At 38.5% G+C, this 20871-nt stretch overlaps 1 protein-coding gene across 1 annotated transcript in view; it reads left to right on the top strand.

Annotated features, from left to right (window-relative positions):
• The window catches only part of GABRG3 (gamma-aminobutyric acid type A receptor subunit gamma3), a 643128-nt gene that overhangs the window by 570318 nt on the left and 51939 nt on the right, over positions 1–20871 (top strand). The window contains exon 6 of the mRNA XM_014781006.2: positions 389–526. Coding sequence (XP_014636492.2) covers positions 389–526 — 138 coding nt within the window. The remainder of the gene's footprint in view (positions 1–388; positions 527–20871) is intronic.

The following is a 20871-nucleotide window of genomic DNA, read 5'->3' as shown; positions in this document are numbered from 1 at the left end:
GTGATGAGGGTGGGCCAGGCAGTTAGATCTCGGTGTCTGGGAGCTAGTCAGACTCTGACCAGCACCTCCACTCTTTGAAGGTTGACTACAGCCATGGCTCTCCAAGATGGAAGAAATAAAGACAACGGCCCCCTGTGTGCCATGTCCACACAGACAATGTTGAGGCTTGTGACTGGAACATCTTCCTGATCATGAAGATCTGCAGCAGGAAATCTCTGGGTTGGGTTGCCTTTGCCTATGTATTTTTCCAGTTTCTGTGTGTTTGGGGAAAATTTGGAGAACAAATATGGCGTAAAATTTTAACTCCGAAGTGATCAGAATTATAATTTTGACATTAATGTTTTATAAACCTACACCATCAAGTGTTAATATTCGTTCTGTATTTTAGATGGCTACCCCAAAGAAGAAATGATTTATAGATGGAGAAAAAATTCAGTTGAGGCAGCTGATCAGAAATCCTGGCGGCTTTATCAGTTTGACTTCATGGGCCTCAGAAACACCACAGAGATCGTGACAACATCTGCAGGTAGGAATTAACTTAAGGAAGTGTAGCTCTCAAAAAAAAAAAGATGCAACTTTTTTTCCCCTGATGCCTAAGGTTCTATGCAGTCATACCTTTCATGTAGAATTCCTTCATGTGTATATTTTAACTAATTATATTCTGGCAACTGTGATTCCTAAGTGATATTTGGGGCAAAACAACTGATTCATAAGTGAAAATATTTTTTAAAAAATGTTTTGGTTGAGATGGGAGAACGGTGATTAGAATTGCCTTATATTTTTTAATCGAGACTGTTTGCATCATGTCTATAAACCTAACTAGGATTACTCACTGCTGACCATATTTATACAAACCAATTTTACTAATGTGAGAGTTCTACAACTTTCCACATACATAATAAGCTGTTATTGAGAATCCACAAATAAAAGAAACTGCTGTGAAATCTCCTTTGAGTTTCAATTTCTAGCTTCTTCCTTTCCTTTCCTCTCAACTCTATTTTAAACTTTGAGTTTCTTCTCCAATATATTGAGCACAATAATTATCCACCAATTTGATTTTATTAAGTGATTATTATATGCATATTATAAAGCATGTAATTAAGTTAAAAGAAATGCTTCACCTATTAATGTCTGAATGTTTTTGTTTGTTCATTTTAATAGGTTTCTTGTTTGTTTTTTGGTATTTACTTATTCCTACAGTCCACTATTTTGCAACTGGTTTTCTTCTGGCAGGGTGTGGGGTACAGATGAGGTTGGAGTCAGCTTTTCTATTGATCTCATTATTTGTTAATATGATGATTTATTGGCTCTTAAGACTCCATAATAATTTGTTTTGTTGATGCCTGAATTAAGATGTAAAGTTTGATAATTAGTGGTAAATATCTTTAAAGAACAGTCCAAATTCTTGATAGAATTATAAAATAGAGGACTATTTACACATTAAGAAAGGTCTGAGCATCTATTTGATCGATGGAGAAAAGCAAAACTTCCCTATAGGTGTCATAGTGGTAAAGGCGAGAAATGGCATCTGTGTTTAAATATTAAATATCAATAAGGTTAAAGGAATGGAAGATTCTAATTTATTTAAATGAACTGGGGAGGCAGCATAAAGGGAAATGTTTTTCTCAATTATGAGTCACCTACATTAATATGCAATTCCGCTGCCTAAGAGTTGAAATGAGCTGGCAGACCTTTAGGGTGTAAGGCAGCCCAAAGGAGGGTCACCAAACAGGGAGGATTGTTCTAGCGTTTAAATGTCAAACCGTGACGCACTTTTCCTTTCCTGGCATTCTCCAGAAGATATGTTAAAGGAAAGGAAATGCAAAGGCAAGTTGAACACACTGGCTCAGGGGTTTTGAAATTGACTATAGGAGAACAGGAGCCCAGGGAAGTGGCAAATGGAGAGAGCCGTGGAGTAGAGGGAATAACCTGAGCAATTACTGTGCTAAGTGTTACTGTGGTAAAAAAAAAAAAAAAACAGGTATGAAAAATATTCACTGGCAGCAAGGAGCTTTAAGTCTCACTAGAAAAGCATGGTAGACAAGAGAGATTAATGAACAAACCAGGAATTTATACATCAGTATAACAAATAGACGTATTATGCTCAATTGTATGGAAGACAGAAGCAAAGTTTAGGGCAGTCTATTACCAATAGGAACTCACTGTTTCCCTAAAATTCGTTTTCTCGCTCAGGGCAAAGACATCATTCCCTGAGGCCAGTGACTGTATTGGCATTGATAGAAGGATGTTCTCCATCTGCTTCTATCTGCCTTCTCCAATTTATATATGAAACTTCACATCATGTTGAATCTTATAAATCACTGTGGCTTCTCTAGAAAATAAGCAAAAAATATATTCTAAAGAAATAAATCTGCATTAAAAAAATCAAACTCACTTGCCTCCAACAAATCTGTTTGTTGTTGGAAGACAGGAGCGAGATGTCAATGATGGATTTTCACTCTTTGTTTCTAGCGCCCCCAGGGGCTCAAGGTGGTCACCGCTCCCCCGTGCCTGTCTGCAATAGCCCAGAGTGCCCTAGATCCTATTCCCCAGTGGAAAGCCCTTGAGCTGTCATTATGATCACTCTTTTCATACTCCTTCAGCTCCCCTTCCCCTTTCTTTTGCACAAAACCTAACCCTATTAAATCCAGCCCTCTACCCACTCCACACTGCACCCATGCAGCATTATAGGGCAAATCAATCAATCAATCACACAATTTCCATCACTGGTCTCATTTAAAGTCCTTGGCCATGAATTTCAAGTGAGCTTAAAGGTAATCATACTACGTTGTGCTAGTCCAATGTTTCTCAACCTTTTATTCCTTATCACCTCCCCTAAGGAGTCTTTTTAGACAGTTTTTTCATTGTCACCTCCCCTTGAAATATTAATACTACAGATATGCTTGTATATCTTCTCATGTTCTATGGCCTTTTGGAGGGCTACACATGGTAATATCCAAGATTTTTCACCTCCCCACCAAAAACACATTTTCACCCCCTTAGAGGCAATATCACTTCCATTAAAATGGACACTCTAGTCTGTTTATTCTCCCCTCTCCTAGATGGCTAGTTCCTGTTTTGTTCTCTGTCTCAGCCTCTGACAGCTGCATCTTCTCCCTGACTTTCCGCTGGTGACCTTGCTCCTCACCATCCCTAGAATGCTGAAGCAATCAGAGAACTTCCAGCACGTTTGCCCACCTCTTGCAACTGCTGTCCCATAGTATTGCAGGTGAACACCCATTGCTTATCCATATGTGCACTAAGTCCTGTTCGTTCTCCACTACACAGGGATTTCTTCAGCACGTCTCCCTCTCTCTAACACCGTATATATTTTTTTCTTTTTTTACTTTCTACTGGATCCTTACAGCCATCAACTTAAAAACTAGTTGTTATTTCCCTAATCTTAAAAGAAAAAAAAAAGATTCTTTTAGTCAGGTTTCCAGCAAGCAATTAAAGGCACACACAAACTAGGTAATTAAGAAGAAATTAATATAGAGAAGGAACTGTTTACAATCCTGCTGGCAGATCTTAGGGCATATTGCAATAAGGCATTGTGGTAGGCAGACTAATGGCCCCCAAAGATGTCCATGTTCTAGTTCTCAGAACTTGTGGGTACATCATGTTACATGGTAAAGGGGAATGAAGGTTGCAGATAGAATTAAGGTTGATTGTCAGCTGACCTTCAGATTGAGAGATTATCCTGGATTATCTGGGTGGGCCCAATGTGGAAAAGGGAGAAAGAAGAAGAGAGTCAGAAGGAGATGTGACTCTGGAAGAAAGGCACAGAGAGGTGCAGCATAGCTGGCTTTGAAGATGGTGGAAGGGGGCCACCAGCCAAGGAGTGTGGGCTTTAGAAGGTGTAAAGAGCAAGGAAATGAATTCTAGAGCCTCTCAAAAGGAACACAGCCCAACCGATACCTTGATTTTAGCCAAGCAAGATACATGTCAGATTTCTAACCTAAAGAACTATAAGATAATTTTTTGTTGTTTTAAACCACTAAGTTTGTGGTCATTTGCTACAACAGCTACAGGAAACTAATACAGGCATATCACAGTACCCTTGTGCTAGTGGCACTGGGGAGCTGTTGACACCTCATGGCTGAAGAGGCAAGTGGAGGGAGTGGTTACTGGAATTGGGAGAAATAGCTGCAGTGACAGCAGGTGTTGCTTTAGGCAGAAAATCCAGCCTGCAGCACTGAGGCAGGTAAGGAGCCTAGGAATAACTGCCCCAACCTCCCTCTCCTCACAGTATCTGTTCCTTCTCCCAAATGGTCAAACTCAACCAGAACCTGAGGCTCAGGGAACTTATCTGCTGTGGTCCAAACAGCTAAGCCTCCTGGGCATTAGGCAGGTAAAAGAGGTAGAAGGTGGATCTGAAGGGGCAAGAGAAGGTGCCCAACAGAATGTTACTCCCATCCTGCCTCCTCCACAAACTACTGCCCTTTCGTGCCCTTTGCAGCAAAATCTTCTAAAGAATTATCTAGTCTCACAGACCCCCAATGCCTCCACTTCCTTTCTCTTGAGCTGCCTCCAGCAGGGCTTTCATTCTCTTTCACCAGCACTGTTCTCGGCAGGGTGACCGGAGACCTCCACACTGCTGAACCTTCTCTCATCATCGCTCCTTCTTCTCTCTTCACTTGGCTCCCAGGACACTCCTCTCTTGGATCTCCTCCCACTGCTGTCTGTTTCTCAGCATTTTTGTGTTGGACTTTCACCTTCTCCCACATTCCATTCATCTGGAAGTGCCCCAGGGCTCTGTTTTTATCTATACTCACTCCCCTGTGAGTCTCATTCAGGCCTCTGTGGTGTTAACTCCCAAATTTACATCTCTAGCCCCAGATCAAACATCTCAGAATCTCCAGACTTGTGGATCCAGCTACTTGCTCAGTGTTTCCTCCTGGATGTCTCAGAGACCTCTCCCACTTAGCATGTCCTAAACTGACGTCCACAAGGAATTCCACTTGCAGTCTTCCCCAGAAAGATGGTGGCTCCCCCATCCTTTCATTTGCTGAGGTCAAAACTCCTGGGGTCATCAACTCCTCTTTCTCTTATACATTATATCCAATGTATCAGCAAATGCTGTTAAATTTATCTTCAAAATATTCTAAATGTTAGGGCTTCCTACTAGTTTCACTGCTACTATCCTGATCTGAGTCACCATCATCTCTTTCCTCAATTATAGCATTAGCCCCCTAATTTGTCCCTTTGATTCTAGCCTTAACAACCTACAGTCCATAAAACACTGATTCTTCATTATTGAAGTCAACATTCCTCTGCTCAAAACCCCTCCATGACTCCCCTCTTTGTTTAGAGCAAGTGCAAGGGTCTTTACAATGGCCTACAAAGGTCTACTTGGTCTGGCTCTTGATGGTCACTTACTTGTCACTCACAGCGCCCTCTCTAACCCTGCTCCAGCCATATCAAGTATGTCCTCACTGTATGGATTTTATGGGCTGTTCTCTGTCTAGATGCCTTTCCTCAGAGTTTCTACATGACAAACTCTATTATATTCTTTGAGTCTATGCTCAAAAATCATCTTCTCATTGAATCATACCCTGACAACCCTATTAGCATTCTTAGCACTCACTAGGTGATCTAATCTACCATATAATTTATGTATTTATTATATGTATGTTTTTTGGTCATATTCCATGAAGAGATCATTGTCTGTGTCATTAACTGATTATATAAAGTACCTAGACTGTGCTTGACTCCTAATGATGCTCTCCTAAATCAAATGGAGAGAAAAATATTTCCGTCAAGGAGACAGATTAAGAGAAATGTGTAAGTCTAGGCAAGAAATCATGAGAGTTGAGTTAGGAAGAGGCAATGGGAGGGGAAAGAAAGTAATATATTTAAACAACTCTGTCAGTCAAATGAGCAAACCTAGTAAGTGATGTGTATGTGGGGTAAGATACATACCAGATGCAAAGGGGAATGCAGTAAGGCATACTGAGCAATGTGAGAGCACATAAGTAAAGCAGATTGGGCCCATGTTGGAGGGAAGCATGAGACTGGCTCCAGATATTCTGGAGGGAAATTCTCATTTAGGTTCTTCTATGGCAGATATGACTCCAAGTCTAGTAGGCTTATCTCTCATCTATAACCTGGGGGCTGAACAAGTTAATATCCATGATTCTGTGGGAGAATCATGCTGGCGGGGTCCCTATGGCAAGGTACACCCAGAGGGTGAGACCCACAAGAACAAACCTAGATAAGGCGGTGTTTGGAGTAACACTTGCCTGAGATTGGATCCCTCACCTGATTGTGCCAGGCCTGTGGAGTTCTTTGCCTGAAGGGGATACAGCTACTAAACTTTACCTGCATTTCCTAGGAGATTCCTGGGATCTTACATTATGCAAGATCCATTCTGACAACTAGCTGTGGGGCTGTGAGTAAAATACTTTTCCCCAAGATCGGTAAAGCTCTTTGGTGATTAGGCCATCTCAAATTCAGCACAATGAGCTGGATGACCTTGACTATAGTAATGCCAGCTAAAGTATAATATGCCAGTTGCAATTTTAAATGTTTTACGTGAATGGACTTATTTAAACTTCACGATGCCCACACACTATTACTGTTAGGACACCCAAAGCTCATCAAGGTAAAGTAATGTGCCCACTGCAAGTTATTGATGGAACTGGAATGCTTCCAAGCCTGCTCTCCTCAGACTACCTTTGTCATAGAACCCAAGCTGAGCCTACGGACATGGAATGATTATGTTGCTAAGAGGTGTTAAATATGGGCAAAATGAGTCTTTGTTAAAACATCATGATAGAGCACTCTAAAATATTTAAGAAGTTGTGGAAATGCTCATAATGAGCTGATTTTTTTCTTGAGTATTTTCCAAACAAACTTTGCTATGCCCTCAAAAGTATCTTCAACCACTATTCTTAGGTTCAATCATCTATTAACTCATTTAGTTGCAAAAGAGTTCATAGAATATTGTCGGGAGAGAGGGAGAATCTCCCTCTGCCCTTTTCCTTAAGGTTCTTATGGCTGGCCAAATAATTAACAAGACAGGTTAGCAGGAGAAAATAATACCAACTTTAATAACATGTATACATGGGAGAAACTCAGAAATGAGCAACTCGTCCCTCTGTCTAAGCTGCTTGCTTAAGTATTGTAGCTAAAGGCGAGGAAGGTGTTGGGGGTGGGTAGTGGTCTGGGACTTTAGAGAGCAAGAAGACAATTCTTTTCAGGGTCATCTATAGATAATGTGGTCAGGGAGAGATAGAGTTTTTTTGATAAAAGGGGCTTGGTGCCTTTCCTATTGTAACCTCTATCTTACATTATCTTTACAGCCATCATGATAATAACTCTTTCCTGAAACAGATCTTTTGTTTTAAATTCTTTAGGCAGTTTGGGAGGGGAAACTCAAATATTCTTCCTGAGTTCTCTGAGTCCTTATAGTCTTCAGCTCAAAATAATCCGCATACCAGAGTGGTGCCTCCTGGGGTAGCTTGCCCTGAGCACCATCAATGTGTTGGACACTTCTTAATCTTAAGTAGTCTCCAGGCTAGCAGGGAAGACAAGGAATTAGGATTTAGTGAGAGACACATCCATATAAATGTGTCCCACCCACTGCTGCAGGAGCACAAAGGTGAGGGGAGGGCTCATTGCTGACACTTCAGGGAATAGTTTACATGTGGTCAGGGGTCTCAGCATCTCCCCACTGTTTTCTACAGGTCACCAGTATCCTATGAGATGATACCAACATCAGTGTTAGCAGAAGTGTTTCCTAATCACAGCAATCAATCAGGAAACACTCTATAGTGCATTCTTCTCCTGAAGATGTCCAATGTGTCAAAACAAGGGAAAAATGTGTTAAATAAATCAGTCTGTGTTTAATCCAGCACTTCTGAAATTCATTGCACTAGAAAATACTTTTCTAATGGAATATCCAACAACATTCTGGATAGCATTATTAATCTGCAAAACATCACTCTGGGTATTAAATTTGTGTATAATAATATTGTTTTCTAGATTTAGAAGACATACTGAGTATTTAAGTGTCATAGTTGAGGACAAAATGCAAAAAAATATAGCCCCACAAAATCAGCATACCCATCAATAATTAAGCCTATTTCTTGGACAAATATCAAATATTTACATGTACCTCTCACATGTACTCTGATAGAGGAAAAGAAGAATTGCATTCTGCCACAGAGAAGTTTGCAGATTTTACTCGTTTAAATTTTTATTATGGAGAATAATAGTTTCCTTCAAGTGAGTTAATCTATTCTTACCAATCCTATCGCCCATAAGAAAATTAGAATGGATCTGAGTTCACACTTTTTAAAAGTTTTACAACCATTGTCAATCTTTTGTATGATTACACTTGTAAGGAAAACATCCTTTGGGTGATTAAAAAAATCCCAAATCATATGTTCACTAATTAATAATCTTTGCATGCACTGTTAGCCATTGATAGGCATTAATCACAACATCCACAGAATTCTAACAAGCAGATAGTTGTCGATTATTGGCAGGAGCCAGATTATGTGAACCAAGAAATGGATTCATTACTACAATGTGTGCTTACAAATTAAATAAAGTAAAATATAAAAAGCACTCTTTCAGGTATTTCTTTATTTGGTGATCACATTCTCATGTCGTAATATCTCCAAGTGTGAAAACAAAAACAAGAACAAAAACCTGTTCGTACAAGAGTTCACCTACTCATAAAAAATATTTGGCTTTTATACTCTTAAGATCAACATAGTTCAGGTGGCTTTCATGTCATTCAGTATGTTTGCTCACACCATTCTTAGCTTCACATTATCTTTATAAGATCACCAGAGTGGCCTTACAAATACCAGTGTGAGATCTGACCTGATACCCAGCTTCTTTCTGAGGGAATTCCCAGGTAGCATATTTCTCTCTGGGTAGAAACTCGAGGTTAACTAGACTTGTGACCAGACCTGACAGATCTGAAAAAGAGGTAGTACCAGCCCCCTGAAACGCTAAAGTAGCATTATGATAAATGTCCAACTTTGCCTTGTTGATGAGCTTCTTCATATCCTTTTTGAGTAAACAAAACTTTTATTATAGTCATTCATTTGTCTGAAGCCCAATTTGCAGAGAGAAAACTTAAACGTCTGGTCACAATTAAGGCTTACAAGAAAGTGCAGCGGAGATAAATGAGAATATTTCCCATATATAACTGTGCAATGTTGCTGTGGACTCAAGGTAAAGTGGGATGGGAGAGTGACAGCTGGAGCCTCCAAGATGAGAAATCATGCTGTGCCTGCACACCACATTGTGTTGTTCTGTGTGTGTTTTTCTGGGCATATCTAGCATGAATTTAGGTGTCACCAGTTAAGACAGTGTAATGAATATTCATGAAACACAATTGTGTACTAAGTATGGCTGGCATTTCACAATGTGGAGGATCACACACAGTGTCCTGATGGCATTTTAGAGGATGCTTGTTAGATAAACGTCCTCTTATAGACAAACATTATCCTTGTTTTCAATCTCCTAACTCAAAATGATGATGGCAATAATATGTACTTACATAATCTCTTCCTTCCAAAAAGATTAAAGCAGTTGGAGCATTATCTATCTAACCGGTTCTCACAAATCGTTATGAAGTTTGAAGAGGATGGATATTTTTATTCCATATTTGTAAACATAAATAATTCCACAATAAAACTTATGGAAACATTGAAAACCCTCAGAATCATGAGGCCAGCTTTCCAGTGTGTTGCCAAGACCAGGTCCTTTGAGGTGGACTGTCTTCACTATGCCGCACAGCATCATCACAGGACCCGTGTAAGCACTGTCCTCACTCTAACTCTGACAGCCTTTGGGCGTGACCTGGACAGCCACTTTTATTTGACTGGTCCTACTTCTCCCTGTGGGATAACAAGAATATCAAAAATATTATTTATATCACTCTGAGACTGAAATAATGTAGTGAAAAAGAGCTATCTCAGGCCTATCTCCTTGGCTTGTAGATGGCGTACTCTGTGTCTTCATATCGAATTCCCTCTGTGCATGTCTGTCTCTGTGTCCAAATTTCCCCTTTTGTATAAGGTCACCAGTCATATTGGTTAGGGGGTCCACTCTACTTCATTTTGACCTCATCTTAACTAGTTACATCTGCAATGATCATATTTCCAAATAAGGTCACATTCTGAGGTACTGGGTGTTAGGACTTCAGTACCTTTTTGGGAACACAATCTCACCCATAACAGTACCCCAGAAAGTATCAGACGCTCTGAGGATTAGTGTTCTGCTTGCATTTGGAAGTGAGACTTTCTTTTTGTCCCAGACATTCTTTATACTTGGGTTCCCTAGTGGCTTTCACAGCCAGTGTCCCCTCCCAAGTGGACTGCCTGCCGTTACTGTGAAGAAAACAGGCCGTAGGCCAGGGCACTTAGCATGTATGTGGCCCACTAACTGGCAGCCTTGGCATCACCTAGGAGCTAGTAAGAAATGGAGACTCCTGGGCCTCACTTCAAGTCTTCTGGATCAGAGTCTCTCAGGGAGGAGCCCAGGCCTCTGCATTTCACAACTCCTCCAAGTGACTCTGATGATACTGAAGTTTGGCACGTACTCAGTGGGCCTGTCCAGACTACAGCTTGTGGATGGTATAAAAACCGCATTCCTGTGGGATCACAGCCAGTGAAGAATAATCTCCCACTATGCCTTCGGACTGTCTCAACAGTGTGCTTTATTTCTGAGGTTACTGATGCTATTCAACAGTTTTTATACAGTCTTGACGCCTTCCTCAACTATTCCTCCAAGGATGGCTGCAGCAGATCTTTTCCTTTGTATTAGCTAAAAGCCACCTTGCATATTGAAAATCAGAAACTTCATGTCTATATATATATAGTATACCAATTGTCACAAGAAATAAGTCTACTAGATTGTCATTCTGACAATGTAAAATATGTATATAAATACCTTCACTGAGAAAAACCTGCAGGGAATTCAAGGAAATATATTTTGGAATTATTTGAAATAGATCAGTGGCAAGACATTTGGCTTGAGTTTTCAATAAATTTTATTAATTTAAAAGAAGCTAAATATTTATAGATATGTGTACCTTCACAAGTTAGTATGGACACATATATTTCCTTGCTCTGTCAGCTGAGAGGGCCTATAAACAACAATACCCCAGTATCAATGAGCCCAGTTCTTGGTTTCTAATGCCATTCTCCAGTGAAAGGATCCAGGGCTCCTTGGAGAAATGGCACATTGTAGGACTGGGGCAGAAAATATACAAGATGAGCCTGGAGCATCTTATAGTGCCAGGAAGAAAGAAAATGCTGAAACATTCACCCACATACACACACACAATGGTGGGGATACGTCAAGGGGACACAAGAGCCAGCTAAAAGATGTCACAATTGTAAAAGCTGAAACATTTGAGCAACCACATAAATAAAGTAGTATTGGATTATAAACCAAGTATAAACTAAGTATCCATGAGTCCCCACTGATATAAAAAAATGATTGAATAAATACATAGGAGAAAATAGAGTAATCCCCTGTGCATAAGAATTATAAGTAATTTATGTAGACATTATGCCTCAGGAGATAGAGTCTAACTCCTAGTCCTCAAGTGTGTGCTACACACAGTGACTTCCTTCCAAAGAGTACAATAGGAAAAAGAAAGGAGGGAAAAAAAGTAATTTTACAGAGCAGACATCTGACAAACATTGCCTGAGCCAGGAGATCAATAGTCATATAAAGTTGACGGTATCACCCTTGATATGATGTGATGAAAATATCACTGTTATCTCTGGTGTCTTCTTCTGCAAATCACATAACTCCAGTCTAATAATGGGGAAAACAGGTCACAATCGAGAGATATTCTATAAAATACCTTACCAAAACTCCTCAAAACTGGCAAAGTCATCACAAACAAGGGAAGCCTGAGACACTGTCACAACCACTTAAAGTCATGCTAGTGTCCTGATTGGGATCCTGGAACAGAAAAAGGACATTAGGAAAAAACTAAGGAAATCTGAATAAAATGGGGACTTGAGTTAATAATGATGTATCAATATTGGCTCACTAACTGTAGCAAATGGACCATACCAGTATAATAAGTTAATAATAGGGGAAACAGGAGTTAGGAAATATGAGAACTCGTGTACCATATTCATGATTTTTTGGTAAATCTAAAAGTGTTCTAAAAGAAAAACTTTATTTAAAAAAAAGAAACTGTTAATCATAATGGTGAAGTTCTACTTCCAATTAATATTGAGTGGCTTGCCATACACCAACACTCTTACTGAGATAAACTGGAAAAAAATGGATAGAGTAACATTAAAATCTGTTTGAAGACATCATGTAGGTGCTGAAGCAACCATGACTTGAGGGGATAAAATCCTGGAGAAGCAGACACCACACAGAGAGGTGAACTCACATTTTGCTGTGGCTTTATCTTTTGGGATATTTGCTGAGCATCTGGAAATAGAATATAATCAAAAATCTAAGTAAAGAGTCTGGAAAGAAAGTTGCTATGAAAAGATATCTCCTGGTGTTGGACCATCAGTAAGATTCAATAATTAAAGGCCCTATAGGCTAGAATCCCAGGGAAAAAGGTAGAAAAAGGAAGTGAACTCTATACCCTAGATATTTACTGAAACTGTGAAGAGAAGGAGGTTAAGAAGGCAAAGAAAAAGCCTGTGAGAAGCAGAATAGTGTCTAAGAATCTTTCAGTGTTGGGAAGACAAGAATTATCACTGAGGATGCACCAGGAGGAGAGGCCATGGTGAACACACCAAGCTCTGAGTTAGAATCAAAAGAGCAGGTGTGAAATACATAGGAAAGAACTCATCAAACTACAACTCAGCCTGAGTTACCCCAGCTTCTGATTGTGTTAAAGTGATTAGCCCCAAATTTACTGGCCAAAAAAGAAAATGATGGACTGTCTTTGAAAGATAATAAAAATGGTCGTACAAATTTCCATACAAAGTGTGTGCTATTGCCAAATTAACAAAACCCAAAGGAAAATTAATAAAATATAGATACAGACCCACAGGTGATTCAGATATTGGAGTTAGCCAACAAAGACTTTAGTGTGGAAATAACTAATATTTTTAAGAGAACAGAGGAAGAGAGAAAATGAAAAATGAAAATATGGATAATTTGACCAGAGAATAGGAATTTGTAAAAAAAAAAAAAAAAAAAAAAAAATCAAATGGGAATTTTAAAAAGAAAATTCAAGAATTTTAATTACATTCATAAAAGATAAATTTAATAAATTATTTGATGAAGCACAAAATGTCAATTAACTATAATAAACAGACGAATAGAAAATATCAAAACTGAAGAAAAAACAGAGAGGAAAAAATAATGAAAAACTTAAGAGTGCAATAAATATGTGGGATATGATATGAAGTTCTAACATAAGTGTAATTACTAAAGAAAAAAATTAAAAGCTAAGTGTAATTGGCATCTCAGAAAAGTAAGGCATAGAGAATGGGTTAGAAGCAATATCTGAAGAAATAATGCTTAGAATTATCCTAGACAGATAAAATCACACACTCAATAATACTTGGTTAAGGATGAATCATACAAAGGAAACCGTGAATGGCTAAAGACCAAAGACAGAAAGTATGTCTTTAAGCATCTAAAGAAAAAAGACACATTAGTTTCAAAGGAGCAAAATTAACACAGACATCTGACTTTTCACCATAAATCATGACAACCAAAAAATAATGGAATTCGAAGTGTGCAAAGAAACAGAGAATTTTATATCTAACAAAATAGCCAATAAAAATAAAGGTAAAATAATGTTTTCAGGCTAAGGGAAAATAGGGAGAAAGAGAGGTTGATTTGGGGATCTCTGTAGCAAGCTGTTGCTTCTCTCTCTTGTGTAAAACCTCTCAGATATTTGTATGCTAATTCATTTCTTTGCCACATCAAGGCTACCCATAACGTCCATTTGAACTTAAGTCCAGTTGTGTAAAATCACTTGGGCAGGAAACACGGCATTTTTTATCCTGGCTATGAAGGCATCTACAGTAAGCTTTGTGAAATGGGCCAGAAATGTGAAACATGCTCTGCAGTGGGCGTGCTTATGGCAAGCTTAGGGCGTGCTCAGAGCAGGCGTAGTAGCGTCTTTGCAGTTGAAGCAGTCCTAGCAAAGGCCCCCTAACATCAAAGGAGAAGATCAAGTCAGAAGCCTGGGGCCCCAAATTAACTGCATGAGTAGCTTTTCTCCTGGTACCTGTTGTATTACAAAGCCCCAAATAGGCCCCCTAAGAGAACAAAGGTGCTATATTCAAAGTAAGCATGAGAAAGAGCTGCTTTTCCATGACTATGGCAAAAGCCACTCAGCTTGATGTGAATATCTGATATTTTTGAAGTTTATTCAAACTTGTTTAGCAGCTTCTGTAATTCTCCAAACTCCAAAAAAATCATTTTGTATATGAAGTTTTATATATTATCAGTGGTCAATACGTACCGTGCGCTCCAGCTGAATTTTTAAAAATATTTTCTCCAACAGTGCCCGTGGCAAAGAGCGAGCACAGAGGTTAGGAGGGCTGGAGCCAGACTGCCTAGGGGTGAATGCAGTGGCACCGCTCACCTGCTCTCTGACCTCTGGCAACTTCTGTGACCCCTCCGTGTGCACCTCTCACAGAGGAGAAGGAAATTGTCTTCTCCTTTATAGGCTGTTGTGAATTTAAGTCAACTAACGTATGTAAAGTGCATAAACGCCATGCATATTTATAAATATTATCTGTTATTTTTGCCTTAATGTACTTCCTGTGAGGGAGAATTGTGAGATTTACACATCGGCTTTATTTAGTAAATAGTCCATTAAATCAGCAGTTAGCATTTTATTCAATGAGACATGCTTTAACAGGGCACCTATAGTGAGATTTATATCTTGAATGCAAATAGGAATATATGTTTAAAATAGCTCTTGCAGAGGAAACTCTAAAAGTGGTGTCTTCCTGGCTTTTTGCCATATTTGTCTGAGTGCAATCTGAGTAATAAATCAGTCTGGGTTTCAGAGTCAGAATTTTAAAAATAGCGACAGTCCCTTTGTTCACAAGATTGAGTGAAAAATCTTTCAAACCCACTGTGAGTCACCTTCCGTCTCTGATTCAGAGAAGAAATGCGGAAAAACCGCTGCTTGGTTGAACAAACTGCTTATCCGCTAAGAAAATTGAAATTCTACGATGCAAATCACATCTGACTAAAATCAGATTTTATTACTCCTTAAAAGCAAAATTATCTTTCCATGGGAGCTGAACAAATTATAGCATTAATATATGGTGACAGTGATATTTATACATGTACCATTTTATGGTTTTCATTTGCCTCTCGTCTTACACTTTGAGGGAGGTAGGACAGGTCCCAATATCTCAATTCACAGATGAGGGAGTGAATCTTAAGAAGAGCAGGGATGGCCTACACCACGCACCCCATATGTGCTCCAGCTCATGTTAGACTCTCTCACTGTAGGGCCAGTGGCTTTTCCGTAATGTCACCACTGCAAAGAGTTAACTTTCTTTCCTGTAACTCTTGGTTTTCAGAATATTTTATTGTCTCTAGTCCAGTATTGGGTTAAGCTTCATTGTTTGGTATATTCTCTGGCATGGATATTATATATCTTTTTTTTTTTTTTCGTTTTGGAGTTACATTACTGCTTCCAATCATTTTATCAGAATAAAAGTCAAATCTGTACGTCATAAGGGAGTATGATAATTTAAAATTATCTATAAAAAATAATTCCATTATTGTTGAAATGTAGAACTCTGGCAAGAAATGCTCTAGTATATTCCCATGTTTAAAATGCTAGCTAACATTTATTGTTTTATATGCTTTTTTGATGCTACTACAACCCTTTAAAGTAGTTATGCTATTATCCCCATTATACAGATGGCAACCGAAGTCTTAAAAGTGTCCTTGTTCATGCAAACCAATAGCAAGCCATCCTGGGAATAGCCTCAAGAGAGCTCCTGAGTGCTTCTATTGAGTGCATCACTCTAGAAAGTGCTGGGAGAGTCCTGTTCAGTCAGGCTAGAAGTCAAACAACTCGCCTAGCCCTGTGCCTAAGCCACCTGGAGTGCTTGGTCCTGTCTATGTCCTAGCAAGCACTTCACACCACACTCCTCCCCATTCCCTCCCACAACAACATGGTTAATAATTGACACCTTTCAGCAGGAAGCCATTGTTAAGAAATCTCTCAAAGACCAGGTTAAGTAGGACAGCTGTTTACTTCCACAATGTCCTGACCTTGCCCCAGAGTAACAGTTATCACATTGCATTGTATTGTGATTGTAATCAAAGAGGAAATATGAGACAGTTGAGAAAAAGAACTTTGGCGCCATTCTGCATGGGCTTAAATTCCAGGCCTGTACTCGCAAGTTGTGTCATCTTGGACAGTTATCTTACCTCTCTGAGACTCAGTCTTCTCATCTGTAAAGTGAGGAGGACAGTACTAGTGCCTACCTCATGGAAAAGAATCTCGTGAGGATTAGATGAGCTTGAAAGCAGCCAATAATCATTGCCTAGCATTCATTTTATCTGTGTTTCCCAATAGATTGACCTAGTTGTATCCCAGGGATCTAGCAAAGTAATTAGCTCAAAGAAAGTACTTGACAGATATATGAATGTTTGAAAGAGAAAACCATTGATTGTTTAGCAAACAAGTCAAAAAGATAAATATTCCACTTTGCAAACATTTAGTTGTCACCCTAGAAATATTGATATGGGAACATTAAGGTGACATGGTAGTAAGGGAAAGGTGTTTTGAAATTTTAGTAGTATGCTTCATTCTTATTTATAGTTTCACGATTTAATTAAATTAATTGTTAATTTAATTTAATTAATAAGGCACACTTTTATATACTTTGCACTTTACAGATAACACATTTTGGTGTATGGATACAAATATCTGAACTGAAATTTGTGAAAGGGACAGAGCAGATTAATTTATCTAGTTCTTTGATATATGTGTTTATAAACCCACACAAGTACGTGGTTTATCACAATTTCGTTTTCTATGAAAACCTGGAATGCTTTTGGCATTAAGAGATTTAATCTTAAGAGATTTCTTTAAGGATTCAGACTTAAGTCCACACTATTTATAGCCTGGGACCTATTTGGAGGCTGGCTGCCTAGGTAGGGAATTAATTCCTTAATTAGGAGTCTCCCAGGGGGTCAGGAGCTTAAGTTGTTAATATCCATCCAGAAGATAACACATCCAAGTCACCTGAAGATTTTGGTCTGACTTTCATTTTCTGGCTTAATCAACGTAGAATCTGGGGAAATGCAGGCCTGTTTCCCAAGATAACTGGATGTTTGCCTGCCAGAGTCAATCTTCCTTCACCATGGTGAGAGGTTATTAACACCATAGGCCATCAATTAGGTAACCTGGGCAGAATTTCTTCAGTCCAATGACACTTTTCTTACTGGTTCTATTTCTACTGGTTGTCACTAAACCAACACTTCAATGCAAGAAGTAGTTCCTTACAGACAATAACCCTGTTCTTTGGATGTTGCTCTTTTTTTCCACTCTGCTCTCCACAACTCATTGAAAGAGGAGAATGCGAATGCTTGCTGTGGCACCGCTTCCCTTATCACCCTTCCCCATCATCTTTTCATATTGCCCTTGCCTCATCCCTGTCCCCGTGGCCACTGAAGAGGTCTTGAGGTCAGAGTCATGCTCCTTTGGATTTAGTAGTTCACCTTCTCCTTTGATTTACTCTAAAACAAGGGACAACTGATTTAACTTATCAGAACACTATACAGTTTCAGCAGGATTGCAGCGGTTTTCTAACTGCCTGGCCCTGGGCAGTGCCCTTCTCATAACCTCTTTGCTCTGCTCTGCTGCCTAGATGCCCCCACTGGTCTATATGGATAATCCGTGTGAGCCCAGCTCCACTCTGCTCTGGGAGACACATCAGCATTAGCTCCTCACTGTAGCCCATGTCATCAATGCATTGATGACCTGCTGTCACTCTTCTTAGAGTGGATAAAAACTGTTATTTAGTCAACCTGCTTACTCTTCCTAAGGAAGTAATGAACATGATTCAAGGAGCCACAGAGTCTGAGGGAAAGCTTAATGAAGTAATAATTACAGGGATATTTAAAAGTTCCTCTGTTACTCCCTGTGTTCTTATTTCAAACTCATGGGCAACATTGGTAGTTTGCATACCTCTAAATTTTCTTCTCCGTTACCTCTATATACCAATGCTATCATTATTTCTTTTTTTATTAATTTTTTAAGTAATATCTCATATGATTTGTGTAATTTTGTTTGTCAAAACCTTGCTATTAAACCATGTTGGGGTAATTTATTGATTCCTTATACCAAAAGTCTTTGTTTTATCAATAAGTAAAGCTCTAGAGGTTTGAACTTTACCCAGAATTGCACAGAATCATGACTGATCCATTTGTCAGGACCAATGTTTCGAACTGCTGAAGTTAGAACAAAGTCTCTTTTTTAAAAAGTAGCTAGCAAGCCCACAGTTTTAATGAGGACTTAAAGATGCGGGCTTGGCTAAGAATTCATCATTGCTTCCCAAATATGTCTTAAGGAAAAGGATAGGTCGCATTCCCAGAGCTTTTTATTTCTTCTGTAATAGTGTCACGGATAAAAGGAATGAAAAGAAAAAAAAAAAACTGCTTTGGTCTTGGTTTAAGTCTCACTTCAACAGGATCTGAGGATGGTGTGAAGTTAATGTTACTGGCTCCTAGAACATTATAAGGTTGTTAAGCCTGCGGCCCAAGATGAATCTCTGCACCAACTGACAATGTTGGGGCTAGTTAGCGGGGTGGGGGTAAGTCTGGAGTAGATGGATCTGTTGTCTCAGATGCTCCATCCCAGTCCCTTCCTAGCACAGAGTTCCTTTTCTTTATGCCATTTTTATTATACTGAAGGCCAGAATGTTTTCTAGGGGATGAATCTTCAAAGTAACACTTGGATTCAATGAAATCATATTGTTTGTTTTATAAAGAAATTTGTTTTGCTGAAGTAGAACAGCTATTTTTTTAAGACGGATATATTGTTCTTTGTATTGATGAAAGAATCACTGGCAAAAATATGTCTATGCATTTACTTTCATGTATAAAGACTGGCTTTTGGCACCACGCCTGCTATTTGAAGTGTGTGTTATCAATGAGATTCTGTGTCGTCAATTCACAAGCTATTCAATGGCCCCAAAGCAAAAGGGTGATTTATATTATATTAGTATTTTGAAGAACTAATATTTTAAACATGAAAAATGCTTATAATAAAATGTTAGGGAAAAATAATTGTACAAAATCCTCTGTGACTGTTTATGTGTTTGTTGGGGCATGGGTGTGTACTAAAATCAGATAAAACAAAATCATAGTGGTGGTTTTACTCTCATCTCTGAATAGTGTTTTCCTTTTCTTCTTGAATTATTTGTGCATGTTCCACATATTTTAAAATATTGTTTTTTTAAAAAAAACTTAGAAAATCACAGGAAAATATATAAAAGAATAAATCTCCATCCTCCACCAATTGTTAATATCTTGGTAAATAAGTTTCCAGATTTTTGTGGTGTTTTTTTTTAACATAAGACATACTCTTTTTATACAGTAGATTTGTTGTCATATTTTAAAACAATACCTCAAAAGTGGAGAAAAGTACAAAGATGAGAGTTATTTCAAACAATTCAGTTTTATCTCCTAGTACAAACCACAGCTAATATTAGGTAGACGTCTTCCAAAGCAGTGTTTGATGAACCCACACAGGCAGATTAGTATACCAATATGCAAACATAGAAATGTAGATATGTTTTATAACAATTGTATATTATTGATGCTATTTTCAAATCAATACAATGCTCTTTTCAAATCAATACAATATCAGAAAGATGGCAGCTTTACAGTTTTCAAGGGATCATTGTGGATTTCTAGTACTTCATCCACCTGGCTTGTCTACTGATTCATATGACAGGCATCACCTTTTTGAGACATGGCTGGGCTTAGTCTAGCCTTTGATTACAATTTGGGAAAATGATATCTGCCCATTAGGACTTTCTTATCGAACAAACCTGGTCAGTTATAATGGTACTAAGCACAATGCTTTCCTGCTTTCCCCATCCCGAGATTACCAACCTCATATGGCTTGAGATATACTTTTTCCATATTATAATCACACATTGTTACAGTTCTTAGAATTTTCAGGATTTAATTTCATACAAAGATATAAGACAAATTCTAAAATATTGAAAACCCTGACTTGATGAAGTGGTTGCTTGTTCCCATTTTAAGCACTAATTGATCACAGAAAATCCCCCAGAAGGAATCTCAGGGAACAAGATATAGTCCACAGGGGATATTGGCTCGCTAATGCCCATTTTTCCCTTCAAATCCTCCATGATTAAAACAATAGCTCTAATTCTAGAGACAAGTTACTGACTACAAACAGTGTAGTCATTGGTGAGAGGCACATTAATTCATAAAAACAAAAAAATGTTTAGCTCCAATCTGAGGATTAGTCTTATATTTGTTTTCAAAAACCAACTCCTTTTTGATACAAAGCTATTGTTCTAATGGAAATGTTTATTTCCACATAAGAAACGATAAGTCTTCTGAGAGTATTTGATAAGCAGTGAGCATTAGCATCAGTTAAGGTTGTAATCTTTACTGAAGAAATTAGATACAAATTATGAATTTCACTGTCTTTATTCTGAAAAACACCAAAAATGACAAATAGTGTCTATATCGCCATACTTTAACATCTCAGCTGACATGTGCTGACAGCTTCCTTCTCCTAGGCCCTGTTCTGCGCAATTTACATTTATTAACTCATTAAATCCTTCCAACAACCATAAGAGATACAGATACCATTATTATTCCCATTTCACAGATAAAGAAAATAAGCATAGATGAGCCACCTAGCCAAAATCCAGGCAGTAC

Source organism: Ceratotherium simum, chromosome 3 (assembly GCF_057802395.1).
Source record: "Ceratotherium simum simum isolate JZ-2026a chromosome 3, ASM5780239v1, whole genome shotgun sequence".
Lineage (NCBI taxonomy): Eukaryota > Metazoa > Chordata > Mammalia > Perissodactyla > Rhinocerotidae > Ceratotherium > Ceratotherium simum.
This window is presented reverse-complemented; position numbering and strand designations above follow the sequence as displayed.